The sequence below is a fragment of the Lissotriton vulgaris genome, unplaced genomic scaffold (genome assembly GCF_964263255.1).
Source record: "Lissotriton vulgaris unplaced genomic scaffold, aLisVul1.2 SCAFFOLD_611, whole genome shotgun sequence".
Lineage (NCBI taxonomy): Eukaryota > Metazoa > Chordata > Amphibia > Caudata > Salamandridae > Lissotriton > Lissotriton vulgaris.
The window spans coordinates 756,977-780,188 of record NW_028254370.1 but is presented as its reverse complement, the minus strand read 5'-3'; the positions used below and the strand labels follow the sequence as shown (position 1 = coordinate 780,188).

The window sequence follows — 23,212 nt, the reverse complement described above, 5'->3', positions numbered from 1 at the left end:
AATAGCTGCTCATGCTTCTGTTTATGTTGTGATGCATATAGCGTGTTTTTTTTGTATAGCAAAATTCATCACGTCCTCCATTTTGCACTCAAGCCTTTATTTTATTGCTAAGAAAATGCAGCTGAATGCTGAGAGTAAGTTGGGGGAAAATGCTACCCCAACTACACATTGAGCGAGCACAAGCTGGTGCTTGCACTCACTATATATATTCTGATATATTAAGCATTATTTCTTAGTGTAAATTGCATCCTCATGTACATTTTGGCCACCAAGGGGTATTTTTGCACTAAGGAAATAGAGCTAATTGCAAAGTTACACTTCTATTGTGAACACATGGATGTTTAGGTCATTTCACATGATTCCGCTACAGTTAATTTTTCAAGTTATGCCCACCCCAGGATTTATTCACATCTTTATCACCATATACATGGGCCTAAGAGGATCAGAACAAGCCTAAAAATGTTAGGGTCGCTAATTTAAGCATGTACTTTAGAAAAGGACCACAGAATCAAACTATTTGACTGAGGAGAAAATTTATGTATTGAACTTCCTCCTGAATGAGTCCTTCATATCTTTGTTTCTCAGGGAGTATATCATAGGATTGAGCATGGGTGTTAATGCAGAATACAGAATGGCAAAGAGTGAGTCTACCTCAGAAACAATGGATGCAGCAGGACGTATGTACAAGAAAATGATTGGCAAGTAAAACATATTTACCACAATTAAATGAGAAGCACAGGTAGAAAATGTTTTTCTTCTACCCCCAGGTGAGCTGATTTTCAGAATTGACAACATAATTTTAATGTAAGAAATTAGAATCAGACAAAATGATGAGATTATTCCAAAAAAGCTAATAGAGGAACCTATGGCTACGTTGAGGGATGTGTCGGCACAGGCCAAATGGAGCAGGGGTGGGTGGTCACAGTAGTAATGATGAATTACATTGGGTCCACAGAAGGGCAGTCTTGAGGCTAAAACTGCTTGTATAAAGGGGGCGAGGAATCCCCCAATCCAGGAAACAAGAGCAAGCTGAATGCAAAGTTTTTTGGTCATATGTGTGATATATTGGAGAGGATGGCATATGGCAAAATAGCGATCCAGAGACATCGCAGCCAACAGGCAACATTCTGTACCACAAAGAGAAAGAAAGATGTACATCTGCAAAAAACAGCCACTAAAGGAAATGGAGTTGCTGTTCATTAGAAATTTGGCCAGCATTTTTGGCACAGTGACTGTGGAGAAGCTCAAATCCAGGAAGGCGAGGTGACTAACAAAGAAGTACATGGGGGCCTGAAGTTTATGATCGAAGCTTGTGAGAAGAAATACAATCCCATTACCTGCTACAGTGAGAAGGTAAATGGGGAGAAAAATCCCAGAGAGCAAACCATGAAACTTTTGCAGACTTGGAAACCCAAATAAAATGAACTCAGTTACTGAGACATTAGTCTGTTGATAGACCTTCCGGACTTCCATTTCTTTGTGAGTGGCATCTGAAACAGAAATGTGTTAGTCACATATCAAAGATTGGTTTTCTCTTATTAAGATGGCAATAATAAGTATATGTTAACGGGAGAACAATATCCTGCCTCTACTTACTATTTCATCTCATATGCCACATCAACAACAATGGCTAGTAGTGCGGTAAATCTAAATTGTGCCCTCAATGCATGTTAGAGATTAAATATTGGATCAATCTTGCTCAAACAGCATATGAAAGAGGCTCTTGATAAGTCCCAATTATTTACATTGTTGAATTTTACTTTTACTTTGGACTTAGATAAAATCTGAACTTTATCAATAACTTCCTCATATTTGGGATCATGACAATGTTTCTCAATGTATATAAACATACAGGTGAATAAATAATGTAAATAACTGTCTTGCAGGAGGAACTGCCTAAATATCTATGATTTGCAGAAAGGATTCTTGATAGAACTACTTTCCTCAGGCTAAATGGTCGACAAAAAAAATATTTTTTGGGACATTCTTTAATGACAAAATGAAAAATACTGCTGTGAAGATTTTGCGAAGAGTTTGCAGAGTTTTTTATTCATGTGGATGGTATGCTCTCGTGGTTGCCAAATGGCATAATTGAAATCAAAGGACGTCACTGTGAAGAGAAGACAATCTGCAAATCTCAAGGAAAGAAACACATACATTTGGAAGATGCACCCGCTGATGGAAATAGTTTTGCTGTTCATCAGAATTGTGGCCAGCATTTTTAGTACAGTTGGTGTAGAGAAAATGAGATCCAGGAAGGAGAGATGACTGATGAAGAAGTACATAGGGTTTGAAGCCTATGATCGAGGGTGGTACGTAGGAATACAATAGAGTTACATGCATCAGTGATAATATAGATGGGAGAAAGATCCAGAAGAGCAAAATCTGAAAGCCCTGCTGACTTGGAAAACCAACTAGGATGAACTCAGTTACTGAGCCATTGGTCTGAATGTGCAGTTTTCGATTTTCCTTATTGTTGTGAGTAGTTTCTGAAACAGAATATAGGAGGTCACCAACCACACAAAAGTATCTAAAAATTGTTGAAGCATTATATGAAGATACCTTTTTAGATCTTTCGATTTGAATGAATATGCTTCTATTTATAACATATGTCTGATATACTATGCAAAGAATGGAAGAGCCATCCTGCCTCATATGTCCTGCTGATAGTGGAGTAAATCTAAACAGTTTCATTTATACAAGTCTACAAACAGAAGATCAAAACAGTTTTTTAAATTGTAGATCACTTCCCAAGCACTCCACCGAAATCGCCCTGCTCCTAGAAGAACAGACAGAGACTTGGCTCAACGCAGATTCGGAGCCAGACCTCATCCAAGCCCTCCCTCACGGATATCACATACAACTAGAGGATCGCAAAGAGGGCAGAGGAGGAGGCCTAGAGATTATTTTGAAAGACCTCTATAATTGCTGCAGTCTCCCTAACCTGGTACCAGATTGTGAAAGTCTATATTTCGCCATTGATTTCCCTCCCACAACTACCTTCTCTGGGCTACTCATTTATCGCCCACCTGGGTCCCCTGGGCAATTTCTCAATGCCCTCCCCCCTATCATAGCGAATCTGGCATGTGTGCCATCTAACTTCTCACTATTAGGGGATCTCAGTATCCACCTAGATGATTCCTCCGACCACACCACCAAAGAACTGACTATGAGCTTTTATGCACTACAACTCAAACAGTTACTGTTCTAACCCACCCATACCAAAGGTCATCTACTTGACCCTGTCTTTAGCAACTGCGCAGAACTTACAATGGGAACTCCATCCTTGCTCCCTTGGTCCGACCATTTCCTGATCCCCCTTTCCTGGGTTACTCCCTATTACCACTCCCCCACTAACACAATCATTTGTCGGGAACGTAACTGGTCTAAACTTCCCCTGGTCCTCTGGATGCCAGCCCTTGAAGCCTCAAGACCATCTAGCAACCCCAATCACATCATAGCTGACAAGGATTACAATTGCTGGATCCATAGCTCCTTCGACCCTGTGCTTCCCATGAAATGTTCTCAAACAAAACGTAGTGGCACAACCTCTCCCTGGTATTCTCTCAAATTACGGGAAATTAAACGATATTGTAAAAAGCTAGAGAGGAAATGGCGACTTGACTACTCCCCTACCAGCAAATCTGCGTATAGGGAGGTAATAAAAACCTACAAAGATTAAATCAAGGCCTCTCAAGCAGTTTCCTATGAAGAAAAAATCAAGGCAGTTGCAGCGTCCCCCAAGGAAATCTATTGAATTGCCAAAACTCTCCTCAAAATTCCCCAGAAACCCCCCAACCCAATCGATGCTCAAACACGCTGCAACAATCTGGCAGATTTCTTTCTCCAGAAAATACAGAAAATATATCTCTTTTCCCCCCACTCAGCTTGACCCAGCCCTGGCCACTATCATAAATTCAGGACCTGAACCCTCAGCCACTCTGGTACCCTCTCCCTTCTTGATCAAACTACATATCCGGCTCCCCCTTGACCCGGCACCCCCACGTGCTTTGCTGCCGGTCATAGGAAACATTCTTCCTACTACCCTCAACCTGCTCAATGCTTCCATCTCCTCTGGCATTGTCCCCCCCCGCCCCCCTGGAAGCGTGCTATGGTCAAGGCTCTCATAAAGAAGCCCAACCTTGACCAAGACAATCCTAGCAACTATCGGCCGATCTCCCTGCTACCATGGCTGAGTAAGATCCTGGAGAAACATGTCAACTCGGTACTGGTAGAGTTCTTGAAAAGTAATCACCTACCTGATCTCTCCCAGACTGGTTTTCGTCCCCAGCATGGAACCGAAACCTCACAGTAACCGAGGAGACCAAGAAAATCCTCGATCAAGGAGGTTCCGCTGCAAGTATCCTCCTCGACTTAAGTGCAACATTCGACACTGTAAACCACAACATACTGATACACAGACTTATGAACTTAGGAGTGTCAGGAAATGCCATCACCTGGTTCAGATTGTTCTTAGCCGACCGCTCCTTCCAGGTTTTCTAGGGTGATATTGTCTCCACCAGCTTTCTGCTCAGTTGTGGTGCACCTCAGGGCTCCTCCCGGAGCCCCACACTATTCAATGTATATATGAGTCCCCTAGCTGAGATTGTCCATCCTTTTAGCATAAAAATCATCACTTATGCCGACGACACTCAGCTGGTGGTGGCTTTCAACCAGTCAAACATCTCCCCAACCAACCTAAGTTGCTGTCTAGAGGAGGTGGCAAACTGGATGACACTTTCCTGTTTAAAATTGAATGGGGACAAAACTGAGCTCATGCTACTAGAAAACACTCCCTCATTTAATGCCAACCTACTGTGCACTACTTACCTCGGCCCGCCTCAGCCCCAAAAAACACAATTAAAAGCCTAGGCATCTGGCTGGGCCAAACCCTTAATTTTAACCATCAAGCAGCAAAACTTTCAGCCTCCTGCTATGGACTGCTCAGGCTATTGCAAAAAATCCTTCCCCTGCTCCCATTTCAGGCAAGACAAATTATGGTCCAGAGCCTCATCCTGTCACGCCTGGACTACGGGAATGCCCTCTATTTAGGGGCCTCTCAATCTACTACTCGCAATCTCCAGATTATCCAAAACTGTGCAGCTAGCACACTCCTTCGGATCCCCTGTCTGCAATCAACCATTCCAGGATTAAAGAGCCTGCATTGGCTCCTGGTTAGGGAAGGAATTCAATTTAAGGACCTGTGCATTGCTCACAGGGCTTTCTGGAAGAAATCAGAGATCAGCCAATCGCTGATCACTCCCTACCAACCTAACAGGCAGCTTCGATCGGCATCCTCCTTCCTCGCCCTAGTCCCCAAAATCAAGAGAACAAGGTGTGGTGGCCGCTCATTTGCCTACAACTCAGCCAAACTATGGAACTCTCTTACCCTCCACATGTGGGCAGAACCCACCCTATTACCTTTCTGTAAACTCCTAAAAACTCTGCCTTTCAACAAACCCTTAGCAGCCTTCTTGCCCGCGTATGTCTGCAGCGCTAGGACACCTCAGGGTAGCTACCGTGCTTTACAAATGTTCTTTTCATTTCGTTCATTTCATTTATTTATCTGCAAGAATTGTCTTACAAGCACCTTACATACACCGTCTTGAAAGGTGTTATCTAGGTTTTTCATAATTACCAATGAGTTTGCTGGTAGCTTTGGCCATTTCACATGAAACCATCCACTTTACTGTACCCTCAGTGAGATGCCCTAAATGCAACAGGTGTGCCCAGACAAAGGTCATGTTGTCCCTGTGCCGCTCACTGATTAGAACAAACTAGGGCAATTTGGCATAGGGCTAATTGTGTTCGCAGTAAGAGGAGACCTGGCCTGGTGGTTTAGGCAGTGCTTTAAATGGGAAATAAATAGTACTGGTACTCATTTAAATGTGGTGAGGGGAAACAACCTTTACAGCGCAACTTTTACAATGCACTACCATTACAACAAAACTTTTACAACGCAACATCTATTACAACGCATGTCATTACAGCACAACCATTACAACGCATGACACTACAACGCATACCACTACAACGCATGTCATTACAACACAGTCATTACAACGCATACCATTACAACGCATACCATTACAACGCATAGTACCCTTACACTATCCAACACTTACCCTACTATTGCACCCCCTGGAGTTTGAATAGTAATTTTTACCCCTACACTATCCAACACTTACCCTACTGTTGCACCCCCCTGGAGTTAGAATAGTAATTTTTACCCCTACACTATCCAACACTTACCCTACTGTTGCACCCCCTGGAGTTAGAATAGTATTTTTTACCCCCACTCTATCCAACACTTACCCTACTGTTGCACCCCCTGGAGTTAGAATAGTAATTTTTACCCCTACACTATCCAACATTTACCCTACTGTTGCACCCCCTGGAGTTAGAATAGTAATTTTTACCCCTACACTATCCAACACTTATCCTACTGTTGCAGCTCCCTGGAGTTAGAATAGTAATTTTTACCCCTACACTATCCAACATTTACCCTACTGTTGCACCCCCTGGAGTTAGAATAGTAATTTTTACCCCTACACTATCCAACACTTACCCTACTGTTGCACCCCCCTGGAGTTAGAATAGTAATTTTTACCCCTACACTACCCAACACTTACCCTACTGTTGCACCCCCCTGGAGTTAGAATAGTAATTTTTACCCCTACACTATCCAATATTTACAATACATGCAATGTAATGTTATGCTTTGTAATGGTATGCGTTGTAAAGGTAGTATGCGTTGTAATGGAATGCGTTGTAAAGGTAGTTTGTAAAAATTCATTGTAATGGCATGCGTTGTAATGGATGTTGCGTTGTAAAAAAATGCGTTGTAAAGGTATGCGTTGTAAAAGTATGCGTTGTAACGTCATAGATCTGTGGTGAGTGGGCAGGGCTAGGGGTGGGGCTAAAGGCAAGACATGCGAAGCTTATATACTAGTTGCAGCACATATCAAAAGAAAAGAAAGTGGTTCTATAAATAAAACAGGTTAATTTGTTATACAAAACAAAAGTCAAACAGTGATATTTTAACATTACAGCTCTTTCAACCTACTTCTCATGGCTTTCCTCATTGTGCTATCACTGGGCTGCCCTGATTCTTTGCAACACAGCATGACAGCGAACACCCGGAGATCATGCAAATGAGCCCACACAGAATGGTTCACCGGGGGCTCAGCTCAGGGCTCCAAAAGTGATTTGGATGTCTGTCAGAGAAGACATCTGGCAGAGGAAGACTGACTCCTTCGTAGAGACAGGCTACCACCACTAGAGGCCAATGCACCTACCCCCTTCATGAGTAAGGGTACTCTCCACGGCAGTAGAGAAGTGCTGGTACTCAGAGTGTAAAAAATAAGAAGTGCCGGTACTCGGTACCTGTGAGTACCGGACCATTTAAAGCACTGGGTTTAGGCATAACTGATCTCATTAGAGCAAGTCACTGCTGATTTGTGTACACCTTGTCCCTGCCTTGAGTGGCATGGTGGTTAGAAAACAATAGTCTACAATGCTGCTTCATCAAATATCAGAAGCTGGGATTTCTCTCAGTAGTTCACCAACCACCTTTGAGTTTTCTTCAAAAATAACTGTCCTCAAAAGTCAGATAAAATATGGAAATTGCAAAGGACATTGTCACGCTTTAACACCCAACACATGAACCATGTTATTTTCTATTTTTTAAATTATCCTTAGTTTGAGGATCCTAGTTTCCTCCAGTATGGAACTTGTTTGGCTACCTATGTGTGCTTCCCATATGCCATTTTCATCATCAAATGCTAGTAATTTAGTACAAGAAAATGTAGATAAAAATGAGTTTGTGGATATGTGAGTTTTTGATTTCTTTTTGGTCTTTGGTATGATCAACAACCCTATTTAATGTTGGACCATAAAAAATCTGAGAATTACTACAGGACTGTTGAAATGAACAACACTTCTACATAAAGACTCAAGGAAACAGACACTGTTGGGACCCAAAATAGAATCTCAAATAAAATTATAAATTCCACCACAGCCTCAAGCCATCCCTTCTCTGTTACCTGAGTGTTCCCTCCTACAGCTTCTCTGCACAAACTAAACATTTTCACATCTGCACTCGGATACAGGACTGTTTAATTATTCCTCTATGCAGATGATATAATGTTCTATGCCGTACACCGCTGCTGTGGGTTTTGCCAATGTAGGGTCTGGTTCATCCTTTCCCTGCTTTTTGTGAGATGCATGGTCCAGAGGTAGGAGATGTGGAGGTCTGTGTATGCAGTGATGTATTGGGTGGGCATCCAATTCAAGTATCTCAATTGTCAGAAAAGGAATATATATCACCTGGTAATAGTTTGTTTGGGAGTCTGTTTATGTCAGAATTAGAGCCACACAAACATGACAGCTCCTAAATGCATAGCAAATACTGAAATGAGTATAACACACACAAGAATGAATAAATCAAGTCGCTAAATAAATATCATACATGGCAAAATCTATATATCATGTAGCTGGATAAATATGATCTTAAGCAGGAAGAAAACTCCGCTTAAAGAATGATAATATTAACACATATACTACATTGAATAAGACATATACAGAAATATGTCACACTACACTAACTTACATGAAAAGGAAATGAATATGATTCTAAACAGAATATAACAAGCACTGATGATGTGTGATACTGACCTGACCATTACCTGTTCCCGTGCCCTTTTCCCTGGGCACGTTTATGATACTGTCCCTCAGGTAAAGCAGGATTCCATCCACAGTTAGAGAAACCATCCGCAGAGAATGTAGTTACTGGATAACAACATGACACACCTAGCCTACTGTTGACAATGCCTAGATGTACAACAATGTCTAGAAATGTGTGAATATAGAGTTACACAGTGAAACATTTAACAACCCCCCTGCCTCAAACAACAAAAGCAGCAAACTAATAGCTACATCATCTATTCCAACTACCCCTGCCCCAAGATAGCACCATCCTACCCCCACCCACACAAGAAAGGAAACGTATAAGTGCAACATATATGCCCTTAGCTAGCCCATTCCAACCAGCCTCCATAGCCTCAAATATTTAACAACTCAATTGAAAAACGAGGATCACTTTCAGGCCTTCTTGGCGGTTGTCTGACAAATCCCAGAACATTGCCCACATCATGGGAGCCCTGATGGGTGAGATTTGCAGGGAAGTGGGAAAGGGTAATTAGATGGATGCAGCGGTGGTGCTCCGTTCCAGCTCGAGGCATGCCATTGGGACTCCAGCACCTCAATATTCTGCTGCACAAGTGTGTGTGAATGGAAAGCAAATGCCATTGCATGCCCTTCTTTGGGGATTTGTGTCAGGAGGTCACACATGGCTGTCTTTCTCTGGCCATTTATTGTCTGAAGCTCCCTGGACAGCTGCTACCATGCATCTCATGTACCATTTGGCCTGGTCTGCCTCTGTCTGTAGACCCTCTTCAACTCTTCACTTTAGATGCCTGTGCTCTCCTGTAATTTGCACCCAAATAATGTTCCCCCCTTTCAATGCTGTGCCTCTGCAAGGTTACCAATTCTGCCAGGAGTTTTTGAAAGTGGTGTCATGGCAGCAGAACAGGAACCAGAATCAAACAGGAAGGCACAGTGGTCTGGAAGTTTGGTCTACAAGCTCCTTGCAGTCCCCTCTAATTCCCTGGCCATGTTGTCTCTCAGGAGCAGATACAGGTACTTCTTCCTTGTCTGACGCAGAGTCTGTATTGCGTATTGGGAGGTTTTTCACGCTCCAGGCTTACTTACATCTATTTCCAGACTGCCTGAGTTGTGAGAAATGGCCTATATTAATGCTTCCAAGAGCAGATGTAGTGTCCATTGATGTTGTTGTACCTGAGGCAAGTAGATGGGACTGGTAGCATGTGCTGCATTTGTGGGGCAGAGGTGCCCCTACATACAAAAGTTCAGTTCCTGGTAGTTTTCTGCTAGTTATGGTTGCAAAGTCTATGTAACACTGGTTCTTCTTTCCATGGGTGAGATACTATACCTGGTTTTGGAGCACCTCTCTCAATTCCATGTGTGCTGGAATACACAGCATTCTGAATTACTGCGATGTGTGAGTGGTTTATCATTAGGTCCCATTGTGAATCAGTTTATTTATGTGGGTGTGGGTATGTGTGCCTGTGTTTGGGGAAGAGCAGCTGGAACAAATAAGGCACCTAATTGTCATCAGATTGTCACGCATGGAAAGCCTAAGTCAGACAGTTGTTGCTTGGGTATTTCTTTCCACAATGTTACTGTATATCTTGCCAAGCTCTTCACACCTTTGCTTTGCTCTCATACCTAGAACTACCCATGCTCCATTTCACTAAGCTCATTGTATATTCTGTGATCTAAGTCCCTGATGCTGCATTTCCATGCACGAGAGATCCTCGTACAGCATGCACAAGTACTGCAAAGCCCCTCTTGTCTCTCATGTGCACCAATCTCTTGTCTGTTTGTTCTCACACTCATGGCCTATAAAAAAACACATGCAGCAAGATGCACAGAACCTCATGAGTTCTGCTGTAAACAGGTGTTACCATACCATACTGGGCCTCCAGATCTGAAAAACTCTTGATAAGAAATATTTGGCTTCGCATTAGAAATACCAATATTATCATGCATGTAAGGAAAAGTAGCAGACAAAGAATATCGGAAATAAACCTGGAAGAGTGGTCAAAAAAAGATAAAGACTTCCTTGAGAGGAGGGACCTTTCTCACAACAGGAAAACATCTTTAAACCATTTCTAGCGCTGGAGCAAAACAAAACCAACGTTTTCTGAAATCTTAAAAAATGTTGCATTTAGGAACCGGATTGAGAACAACGCTCTATCTACAGCAGGCCTCAAGACAATCATACCACCTCAAACATCATGATGGCCTCACCGAGGGTAAGGAATGGACTGAGATTGAGCTCCAGATATATGCTGAGGAAGTCATCAGGGAAGAGTCATATCTCATGGGACACCTTATGACCGAGACTAGGGCAGAAATATGGGCCACACTGTGGAAGACAGTTAAGGCTCTGTCCTCTACTACTAGAACAACAGTGGATTGTAAACAATGATTTAGTGCCATGAAGTTTAATTTCTGGGATCAAACAGCAAAGCACGTCTATGCATTCCTTACTACAGGTGCTGCACCTACCACTGACTTGCAGCTAGAGTATGGGAGGAAAAGGCCATATTCCTCACCATTCCCAAGAGACAGGAGGGGCTAGCAGGTGTTGTGGAACCTGAATGTCACACTGAAGAAGTCTAGCGCAATTCAGCATCTTTGTTGTGAAAATGCGCCATCAGGAAAGTAGCCATTGAAAAGCTAGCCTACACTATAACTTTATTATATCACGTCTAATTTATGTATCTGTAGTGCAAATTAATGTATGACGTGCATGAGCATTTAAGGCACAGACAGAGCACATTAAATTAAGAAAGGGCAAGCTGAATTGGTGGATCACTGAAAAGTAACCGTTAGATCACGAGAAGTGACTCCGGGGGATACCAACCAACAAAGGTCTGACCAAGGCGTACTATCCACAGACCTAACTGACAATTAAGGATTTTCCTTTCTTCAAAGATGTACACACATGCACATGCACACACAAAGAGTCATAATGTGACACTTATAGACGACCAGTGACACATAGATCCTTCAACTATAAGTAGCAGAAATCTGCTATGGACATCACACTGCAGTAGCTCCTCTGCCACCACCACACATGTTGCATCTATCACTGTTGCCATCACCCCTGCCTCTACCACATCTATAGAGACTGCATCTGGTCTCCCCAATTCACCCTTGGGTGCACCATCAATGGGCAGATTTCTGACTTCTGAGACAGGAGCTGAGGTCAGGAGGGTGAGGAAGACTCCCATTAACTGTACATGTTAGAGGCCTTAGCACAACATGAGAACTAGGACACATACTTTGAGGCAAAGCAGGAAAAAGTACTTGTACCTGATCCTAAATCAATCCATTATATGGATAGCAGAATAAGGTAAAAAGGGGCTATTGTGGATAGCTTGGATTGGATTGGATTGGTGTCAAGCCTAACTAACTAATGTTGCGAACAACACGGCTGCCCTATCAGCCCCCACCAGACGTTAATGCAGCATTTATGACATGGCAGAGGTGCAGGGCCAAAAGGCGAAATCAGTACTTAGGCAAAAGGTTCAGCAGGGGCCAAACATGTAACATCAAAGGTTGTTCCTGGACAGGAATCAATATGAATACCCATGAAAATTGCAATCTACTAAATAATCAGCCTGGGCTTTGGGTCAATAACAAATGCCTGCTAGACGCAGGCAAACAATGGGGAATGGATCGATTTCCAACAGAACCATCCACATTGCATATGTGCTGCAGTGCACAGCACACAAACAATGTGTCTGACCTTTTTGTTTTTGTCTGCTCACAAGAATCTTACTAGAAGGGTAGGCTTTCAGTTCAAATCTTATGCTAGGCAGTGCACACTCACAACTGTATCATCTTGCATCTGTGCATAACACAACAGCCTTCTTCTGCACAAGGGTAGACATCAACAGCGGGCCCGTCCTAGTAAATATGGTGCTGTGCTGTGTTTTCTTCCTTTGAAAAGCAGTGCAGTAAATGTTAGTGCTGTGCTGTATTCAGCAAACATTTAGTAAACTTGGGATTTTGTGTTTTGAGGTCAGCACAAATTGTGAATTCTTTCATATGTTTTCCTACTCAATTTTCTCCATGCTTTACCTGCAGGTGTTTATATAGGGAAGCAAGGGCCAGATGTGCAACTGGTAAAATGCATTTTCCTATGTACCAACCCTATTTTGCAAGTTGGTAATCTATTACCGACTTGAAAAATGGCGTTTGCGAGGTGCTATTAGGAAGAGGAGTGCAGAGGATGTCTCTTCCTAATAGCGAGTCTCACTGGTATGTTTGACTGTTTTGTGGTCTGGAATGTGGTCGCAAAACATTTACAGATTACCACCTATTCAAATTGGTGGTAAGCCGTTCGCAAACAGGAAGGACCACTTTTGTAAATGGGGGCACCAACATTTTCACAGAGCAGGCAATGGTCTCACGGACCACTGTCCACTCTAAAAAAATTAAAATAAGCTTTTCATTTTTATTTTGAAATATATCCAGTTTTCCTTCAAGGAAATATGCTGCTTTTCAAAAACCAAAAAAACAGCTTTATGTAAAAAGCAGTCTCAGACATGGTTGTCTACTGACCTCCGCAGGTTACCATCCCTGTGAGTCCCGGCCATTCCCAACGGGTCGCAAATTGGGACCTGCCTCATGAATATTAATGAGGCAGGTCCTTGAAAACCATTTAGGAATCACAAATAGTGTCTGAGACACTGTTGTATATCAGGTTTTGTGACTTGCAAATTGCGAGTTGCTAAAAATCGCAGATTGTGAGTTGCAAAACCTGACGGTCGTACATTTGGCCCCATGTCTTAAATGGGGAACATGCCATTTTAATTGATAATGAGATGGATAATTTATGTTATCCCCCATTTCAGCATCCACAGTAGAAATTGTCTTGTGATTACATACAACATTGGAATTTTCACTGGGTGGCACAATAGCAATTCCTTTGTTTCTTTTTGATTGCTTTTAATCTTTAGTTGTTTGGCTAGTATGATGCATGTCGTGTAATTGTCTTTACAAGTAACGTAGAAGTCTCTTTTACTGCACCTTCTTTGTTCTTGTTTATAAAAAGAAACAGTTTCAGGTCAATCAACCCTTCCGGAGAATAATGCGATTATATAGGAGTCTTTCTTGTGATTTTTTTATGGCCAATGCAACACCCTCGAGATGCTTTCACAGGGTATTAATGTGATTACTTTTAGAAATTATTTTTACGTCTGTTTATATATTTTATATATGAGATATTTTATTCGCTAAGTGTAAGAATGCACATCTAAATTACCTTTTTGGTTTTGAAAAGTATTTCATAATAACGTGTTTCTCTAGTGCACTTCACACCACAGTTTTTGCTGTTTCACCGTGGTGTAAATGACAGATGCTAACAGCACTAGGTGTAAGGATAATCAATTTATGAGTCTCGAAAGATTGAAGTTTGAGCGCACCATGTCAGGAATTCAACTCCTGACCTGCATGTTCCCTCAACAGATGTCAAGACATAGCGCATAACTCACGGAGCCATCTTACAACATTTGTATATCATTTTTTTATTTAGTGCAAACGTTACCCCGAATGTGGATTGGAGTGCTGTGCAATAAAAGGGTTTTTAAAGTAACAAGGGAACCCAATATAATGGTCAGGGACTATGGGTGATATAGTTTGTCATAGTTACACAGTAGTCCCTGACTAGGCAGATCAACATAACGAACAATGAATATAAGCCTGAAATCAGTGCTATATTAAGGCTGTCCAGCCGGACAGAGAATTTAATAATGTTTCAAATTACAAAAACACGAATAAAGTGGGACACAATCCTGCGTCCAATGCAACAAATATAACAAAAGACATTAATAGATAGAAATTCACAAACAGGCTCAGGCAGGAAGGAAAACGTACTTGTAACTTATAAATGGAAATACAAGCAAACAATAAGTAGTAACACCGTTACACATCAATAATTAATTCAATTGTGTTTGCGGTGTATATAAGGTCGACAACGTTTCGATCCTGTAAAACAAATATTGGAATCATGATCAGGACGTAAAGTTTTCATGCCTGAGAAAAATGAAACCGTGCATGATGGTATAGGGCAAGCACTGAGGCAACCAGGGTAGTGCCTGGGAGGAAATTAAAACTGTCGCCCGTATGCAAATCCGAGAGGTATAACACAAGCGTCTTGGTGCGTAGATACAAGCCGAAATTGAAATAGGGAAAGATATTGGTGGCGGTAGAGAGAGGCTTGATGACCTAAATATAGAATAAATCCGACACGTTCCCAGAAGATATAGGAGGTTGTGCCCTTACTCAACGAGCCGGTGCAATGACCATAGGATCCTTCTGGGTTCCGGGGAGCTCGGTAAACCCAATAATAATGAAACATTATTAAATTCTCTGTCCGTCTATACAGCCTTAATATAGCACTGATTTCAGGCCTATATTCATTGTTCATTTTGTTGATCTCCTTAGTCAGGGACTACTGTGCAACTATAACATGCAATAAAAGGGAGCATACAGGGAAATAGTAAAACCATATTGCATTTTCAAATATTGACATTAGAAATGTGATCATGATTGATTTGTTGATTTTATATCTCATTTATTCAGCAATACATTTATAAATCATGATATGGATATCCACTGTTGTCTTGGTTACAAGATTGTTGTCATTATGTATTCAATGTTCATTAAACCATATACTTGAGGGTAGGAAAAATGTGCCTTTTGGAAGTGTCTACTGAGCCCCTTATTCCAGGCTCACCACCACACATACTAACAAACAAAAAAGTATTTTTCAAAGAAAAAGTCTTGCAGAGAAAGATCCTTAATTATATATCCACATTTTCCAGCAGAAAATTATAAATACACCCACAAATACATTTAAGGAAGGCATTATTAACAGAGATGTGTCACATTTATTATGGTACAGGGAAATTCTGCAATAATTGAATGCATAAGGGACTGCTCTGAGGTTGCTGATAGATGTCCTTGAAACATGCAGGTTAAGGAAAATCTGTTCACAAGCAGAGATTGTGTCATACTGCACCCATGATCAATGTCTATTCATTCTAATAAGTACTTTGCTCATACTTACTTGTCAGTATATGTTGTAAGTAGTAGTGAGGTTAGGCAAGATACACAAACACGGAGCGGGAGGGGCGGCGCCGTTTCTTCAGTTTCTGTACCTGTACCTGTACCCTGCCTCCACTAGTTCAATCTTATCAAAGGGTTTTATAGACTTCTCTGCTGATCCAATGGGAATTTTGCTTTACACTTATAATGAGCCATAGTCTGGGTTTCAACCATCAACCTTCCAACACCTGTGTCCTATCCCTGAACACAATTAATTAACTGAATGCTAAATCTTCCAATACTTACTAATGAGCACATGCTAAAAGATAATTAGTGAAGACCTAGAGCATTTCAGAAAAGACACCTTCTATTTGATGGAAAATGGCTCACATATCAGCAATAGAAATGAAACAATCTTACTTTGAGAAAAATACATGGCCAACCAGAAAATACTTGCATGATATTCTTGACTTAATCTAAGCCATCAGGGATTCCTCTGGATAGCAACTCATTCCACATTATTTTGGTGACTATGTGCCACTACAGAAGGAGACTATCCTTATACAACTCTAGTATGAACTCACACCAAACGTGACGCACTAGACTGTGTTCCCTCAGAATGGGAAGCACAAGACACCCCTAACACATGTCATCCTTGTTGGGCTTTGTTAGACCTGGCTTTTCCAGCAGGTTTTCCCCAGACTTTTTTACTTTTTGGTCTCCTGTTTCGGACACTGTTTTTTTTGGTTTTATGACTCTGGGCACTTTACCACTATTGATCAGTGCAACAAGTGCATATGCTTTCCCTGTAAATTATTGTCATGGATTAGTGTTTCCATCATTGTCTTATTTGATTTACTACTAAGTCCCTACTACAGAGCACTGAGTGTGCCCAAGGCCTGTAAATCAAATGCGGCCAGTGGGTTTGCACTACTGATTGTGCAACCCACACAAGCAGCCCTGCAATAGGTTCCCAGATCTGCCATTGCAGTGTCTGTGTGCAGTTTGGAACTGCCAGGTTCTACCCTTCCCTTTTCTTACATGTGAGTCACCCCTTAGGTAGGCTCAAGGTACCCCTGTGGGCAGGGTGCAGTGTCTGTGAAAGTTATGACATGCCTTGATGTGTGTGACATGTCCTGATAGTGAAATACTGCCAATTTCGTTTTTCACTATTGAAAGTCTATCTGTCCCATAGGATAGAATGGAGAGTTTACTTATAACATCTTATAAGTATAACTGTCCATGGGAACAAGATGGGAAAGGGAGTTTAGTATGTCTGAACTCAGAATCTAAAAATGCATCTTTTAGTAAGGATCATTTTTAAATACTGGGTTTGAAAATACAACTTTTAAAAATTAGGTTTTTTCTTGCTTAGCCATCCAGTGTGCCTCTGCTATGGCTTTCACTGATAACAAGAGGTATTGGAAGAGCTATTTCACCTCCAAAACTTGGTTCTGCCCTTGTCTTGAAATCACACCAAGGACCTATAGACCCAGATATTTTTTCAAAAAATGTATTTAATAAATTCACAAGCCTACCTATCTTAGCAATTACCAAGATTTATCCATTTTCCATTCATGTGTATCATATGCTAAAGTTAATGTAAAAAAAAGACATGTAATATATTTGTAGAAATTAGGGCTAGGTATGTGACTGCTCCTTGCTGCAATTTCTTAAGTAAAGATGCTTTCTTATATTTAAAGTAATGGGTAATTAAACATTTATTGGCAAATACAGTTCTGAATCCATCCATCATTTTGCACTTTCTATTGCCATTCTACATAAGACTAGCATATCATTCTTGGATTCATTGACGTATGCAACGCCTTCCTGCATTTAATTAGTCATGCGCCACGCTGGAGAGCTGGTCGTGAATTCAAAGATACCTGCTGCTAAGATGCTTTTGATGTTTAATATATATACATGTAAATAAAGAAAGAAATAATTGAGTGCTAGGTCCAAGGTTTTTCTTGGGCCTTTGTGGGCCATTGGTACTAAAATCACCCCCCACTTGCATCACAGTTGTTGCCCAATGTGGGTGATGGCCACTATCTTAGGTCTTAGGCAACAAAATATTAAACAGGATGGTACAAAAATAGTATTGTCAATGGTAATTACAACTGGGAAAAAGAGTAAAAATAAAATTGTCACCCTGTCTCTACTATGCTTCTATCTGCCATTACAAATACTATGGGGCACATTTACAAGTCCCTTGCGACACATTTACGCCGCTGTTGCATCACTTCTGTGACGCAGCGGCGGCGTAAACCATGCGCCATGTTGTGCCTTATTTACAACGTGACGCATCTAGGGAGATGCATCACGTTGTAAAGCCCTGCGCCACATTAAACCTGCGTCAGTTTCAACGTATGCAGGGTTGGCGTTCCGTCTCAAAAAGCCTCGGAAAAGTGACGCAGTGAAATCTACAAGCATTGTAAATACGGCGCATCTGTGGTGGCGCAAGGGTAAACTTGTATGACGCATCTTACCTGGCGCATCCCTGCTGATATGTAGGGATGCGCCAGTCCTTGTAAATCTGCCCCTGAGTCATTTTCGTAACCAAAAATTTGTGGACCACGCCAGGCACTTCCAATCCTTGGATCTCTAGTCACGAATTAAAGTGAGAAAATAAATTAGAGGCCTTATCACTCAGTGGCCTGGGCACAGAAGTACTACCTCTTAAATATACTTACTCTGCTTCACTCTGTATGATTCAAAGGTCATACAGAAAATATAGGAACCTAGGACGGAGAGGGTCTGACCTGCAGCTATAGCAGAAGGTAGTACTCTTTGAAAATCTCTGTAAAGTTCAAGGCACATTAATTTCCACTGATTGAAAATGAATCCTGGAGAATAGCACAGTCAAACCTTATGACTAATTAACCCTACATTTAGCCGCTGCTGCATTGCACTCTGGGTCTTTCAAAAGAAGCTAATCTTACTGTCCTGGACTCTTTCTTGCTCATCAGCTCAACACACGTTTTACAATAAAATGTCAAAGTCCCAACTTTGGCCACTACAACTAAATGTGGGATGAACCACTTTTTAGCTATCAGGATTTATTCATATGGTCAAGATGTTCACCATCTCCACATTTCTATAATCGTGTAGAATTGCATGTTGTCGCCAACCACCACATTGATTTTTTCTATCACTTTCATGCTACCTTTCTAGCTTTATCTGTCAACGATGCCCCTTCATTTACTGACTTGAAGAAGGGCAGGGGCTGTTGTGTGTGTGTAATGCCCATTTTGATAGATTCAAAGCCCACAAGGAGCCTGGAGGCCAGAACAGTGCAGTGTCCAGGGGAGGAAGAGCTTACTTGAGTATGATCACTCTGAAAGTAACAAGGATTCATTTGCTGTATACTTTTTCAGTGAGACACCAATAGTTCGCCTCCATATTGGGGTCACCTTTGGCTTGATTGTGGCCAACTGCTGGCAATGTGTAGTCGTTGTTTGTATGATGGTGAACACATTTAGAATATTGCTGCATGATTTAGAGTTGGTAACCATGGGATTATGATGCACACCATTGATAATGCTGACCAAGGTATAGTGGTGGTCGTTTTGTGAGATACTCTAGGCATTTATGGCATGTATGCTGCCCACCCCAGGTATATATGTGACTCAGAATTATTGGTGGAAATGCGTCTTACACTGTGGGGATCTATAGCATGGAGGTGCCACCCCTTATATAATTCTGGCATTATGTTGGTAAATATTGTTTTATTTTAGGTGTCTTGACATGATGATAAACCTGCTGCGTTGAATCACTGGCATGTGATAGCTATCCATGGCATTAGAAGACATTATTATAGCCTTACAGACCGCCACAGTGGGCGATACCACTCATTCTAGTCCCACTCCAGCGTTATGGGCCCGAGCTGAAGACGAGGGCCTGTAACAAGAAAGTATATTATTTAGTAGTGGGTATAACCAAATACAGCAAGCTCTAAGGCTATTAAACATCCAACCCCATGCGGACAGGGTGTTCGATTTGAAAAAACAGCCTCCTGTGTGATCCAGGGTGTTTGCAGATCCTTGTGCATCTGGGTTTGAGTGCCTTTCCCAGTTTTTTACTGTGTATTCCTTACTGTGACTAGCGTGCACAGACCACTAGCATGAGAAAAGTGAAAGTGAAAGTGGTCAACAGTCACCAGCTTTCTCCTTGGTCTCTGCCAAACTATTTGTCATCCTTTGACTGAGCGCAGTGAGACTGAGCAGAATTCTGCATTACTTCACATAACTTGTGTTTCTTGCTGCAAAGTTGCCTACACCATGCCACACAGTTTAGTATTCTTTTGCTGAATGTTTTGGAAAGGACAGGATTTAAAAATGAAAGGATGTGTAAAATAGAAGTGAAGAAAGTTGATTTCTCCCTCATCAAAGAAGTTGAAGCCGCTTGTTTCACAAAGTGAAACTTACTCTATGCAATCTTGAGCAGGAAATTGAAGCCCACCTGCTACTAGTGTTAAGTCTGCTTACACTATTCTCTATGGTGGCCTGAGTATTTTAAGGCAGTTCTCGAGTAATGCAGATCTGTTTTTGAAACTGTCCTAGCTCCACTTTGTTAGTTCAAGCCTGCAGGCAGCATGCATGCGCTACAATCTCTATGTGACCTATTGTCAGTCCACTGCTCTGTTGCTTGTGGTGTGATTGAAGTACTATTTCTTCTTTTGACCCAAGCCGGAGTGCTTTACTTGAGCACAAGTTACAATACAAAGGTCACATTCATGATTTTTAGCATGTGCTTTTGGGAGCAGAGTTTCAGGAGATTTGTACTTGACAACAATTATGCAAGGATATTTCCTTGTTTTGCATTTGTTTTTCCATCTCCATGCCACACCACTCCACTCTAATCCACTTTAATCCACTCCACTCCACTCTAATCCCCTCTAAACTGTTCCACTTTAATCCACTGCTCTCTAATCCACTCTACTTCACTCTACTTCAGTCCATTCCAACCTAACCCACTTGACTCTGATCCACTCGACTCTGAGACACTCTGATTCACTCCGATCCAATCCATTCAATCCAATCCACTCTAATGCACTCAACACTAATCCTCCCCACTCTAAACCACTCTACTCCACTTCAATCCAATTCACTCCATTTCACTCTACTCCACTCTACTCCGCTCTACTCAGTGCCGGATTTAGGCTTGATAAGGCCATAAGCTATTTGAAATATGGGGCCCTTTATAAGTCCAGATATAATATTCTATGTGACTATGTCAGTGACAAATATTATTTTCGGATACCTAGAGGGTTAAACTGAAATACAATTAAGAAGTATATTGATAGTGAAATAATAAATCTTTAACTTAAAATCATGTTTATTCATAACAAACTTAATAATGCAAACTCTGGTAAAGAGAAACAAAAGTTCTTTTAAAAGGCACAATACAAAGGCTTATTATCTAATCTCTTGAAACATGTTATAAGGATTAAGAAATTATATTAAACTAAAATATTTTCTTTCTTGCCTTTGCCAGAGCAAAGTCACTGATGACATCATCAAATGATAAACTGCGTAGTTTGTCACTTTCTATGCACATGAGACGAGGGAACATAATTTATCTTGAGTCATTGTTGTTCTAAATTCATTTTTTATCCTCTTCAGCTGAGAAAAATATCTTTCTCCAGAGCAATTTGCAACCATCATACTAAGAAACAATCTCAAAATTGCTTCTACATTAGGGAATGCTGATTGGACACGATCGTTAAATATTACCCCATACAGATCCTGATGTGTTAGACTATCTTGTTCTGCTGAACCATGGGCTTGACTATGTCTAACATATTGATGAAAATGCTTGACTTCTCCTACAAGATTCATGTCCACATCTTCAGGATATGTTTGGCATAAAGCACTAACTCCTTCATGAATCTCTTCTTCTGTAGCTTCTAGTTTTGTTAAGAATGAAAACTTTTTTGCAGCATCATTGTTTACTGAGGCCCTCTGTGCCAGACTTGACTCTAATGCATCCATCACAGGTATAAATGTTTTGATTCTGAACTTGTCTCTTGGCTCAAGGTTCTCTAAAACATCATCTTCATCATCATTGATATGCCTTCTTCTATATCTTCTTTTCTTGTAATCAACATCAGGCAATTTTTTCTTTGCTTCTTCTTCAAAATGATCGAAAAGATCCCTGGAACCTTTAACAAAATCCGAAAGTGAAGCATACAATTTCCTACATACATCTAGACTAATTTGGGGGTCTTGCAGTGATTGACTAGTCTTGTGAAATTCATCCAGCAAGTAACTCCACAAATATAACAATACCATAAATTCAAACTCCTCTATTTTATTCAAAATGTTTATGGCTTGATTTCTTGTTTCGCCTTTCTCTGTAGTATCAATATGCAGCTGATGCAATGCAGAACTTATTCCATCATAACTATCAAGTATTGCACTTGTGGCCATTGAATGTGCTTCCCATCTAGTCTTTGACAAAGACTTTGGAACTTTTGAATCATCTTTGAAGAATAACAACAGTACTGCCCATCGATGTAAAATTTCTATTGCTAAGTGGATCCATGGTCTTGTGTATGGTTTATAGACTATTGTCTAAATAAACTTTGATTTTACTACTACTACTACTACTGCCCATCTATGTGTAGATGATGAAAATAAATTATATATTTCTTGAACAATTGCCAAAAAGTTTACTGCATCTAAACAACAGTCAACTGCTGCTCTACCAACAAGATTCATGGAATATACATAGCATACTTGTTAATCTTCAATATTATTTCTTGCATACCCTTGTATTTGCCAGACATATTGGCAGCATTATCATATGACTGGCCTCAACACTTACTAAAATCTATTTTGCACTCATTTGTAAGGTAGTTGTGCACCATCTTAGCCATACTTTCTCCTGTGTGGCTACCCATCTTTAGGAAAGTTAGAAAACGTTCAATAGGGAGCCCATCATCTGGTGAAACATACCTCACAATAACAGTGAGCTGATCAATATGGGACCGGTCTGGAGTGGAATCTACAGATAAACTGAAGTACCCTGCAGTTCTTAAATCATACAAGATTGAGTCTCTTACTTTATGTGCCATAATTTGGATAAATTCATCACATATTGTTTTAGAAAGATAAGATGTGACACCTGATCCTTTATTCCCAAATGTTTTTATATGGCATGCTAGAAAAGGATCAAATTTTGCTATAAATTCAAGTAATCCAAGGAAATTGCCATTGTGAGGAGAACCAAATATTTCCTTATCTCCTCTGAAAGGTAAACCACGCTCTGCCATAGTAATTATGACTGCCACAACTCGTTCAAGAACATTTTTCCAGTACTGCTGTTTATTATGTATCTGTTCTACTAGTTGGCAGTCAATTGTTGAGCCACGTTTTCTTGTAAGATATGTTACCGAAGCTGTTCTATGGTCTACAGAGTTTTCATGACTTTGAACTAAATAGGTGTTGCGCCAATCACAACATCCATCGGATGATAATGGTGTAGAAGAATTTGAAAAGAGTTT

At 40.9% G+C, this 23,212-nt stretch overlaps 1 protein-coding gene across 1 annotated transcript; it reads right to left on the bottom strand.

Moving 5' to 3' along the window:
• Window positions 1-534: 534 nt before the first annotated feature.
• Window positions 535-1,473, bottom strand: LOC147659565 (olfactory receptor 6N1-like). The gene has a single exon (XM_086951648.1). It carries the CDS (start codon window positions 1,471-1,473, stop codon window positions 535-537), a length of 939 nt encoding a protein of 312 aa, XP_086807774.1.
• Between the last annotated feature and the right edge of the window lie 21,739 nt (window positions 1,474-23,212).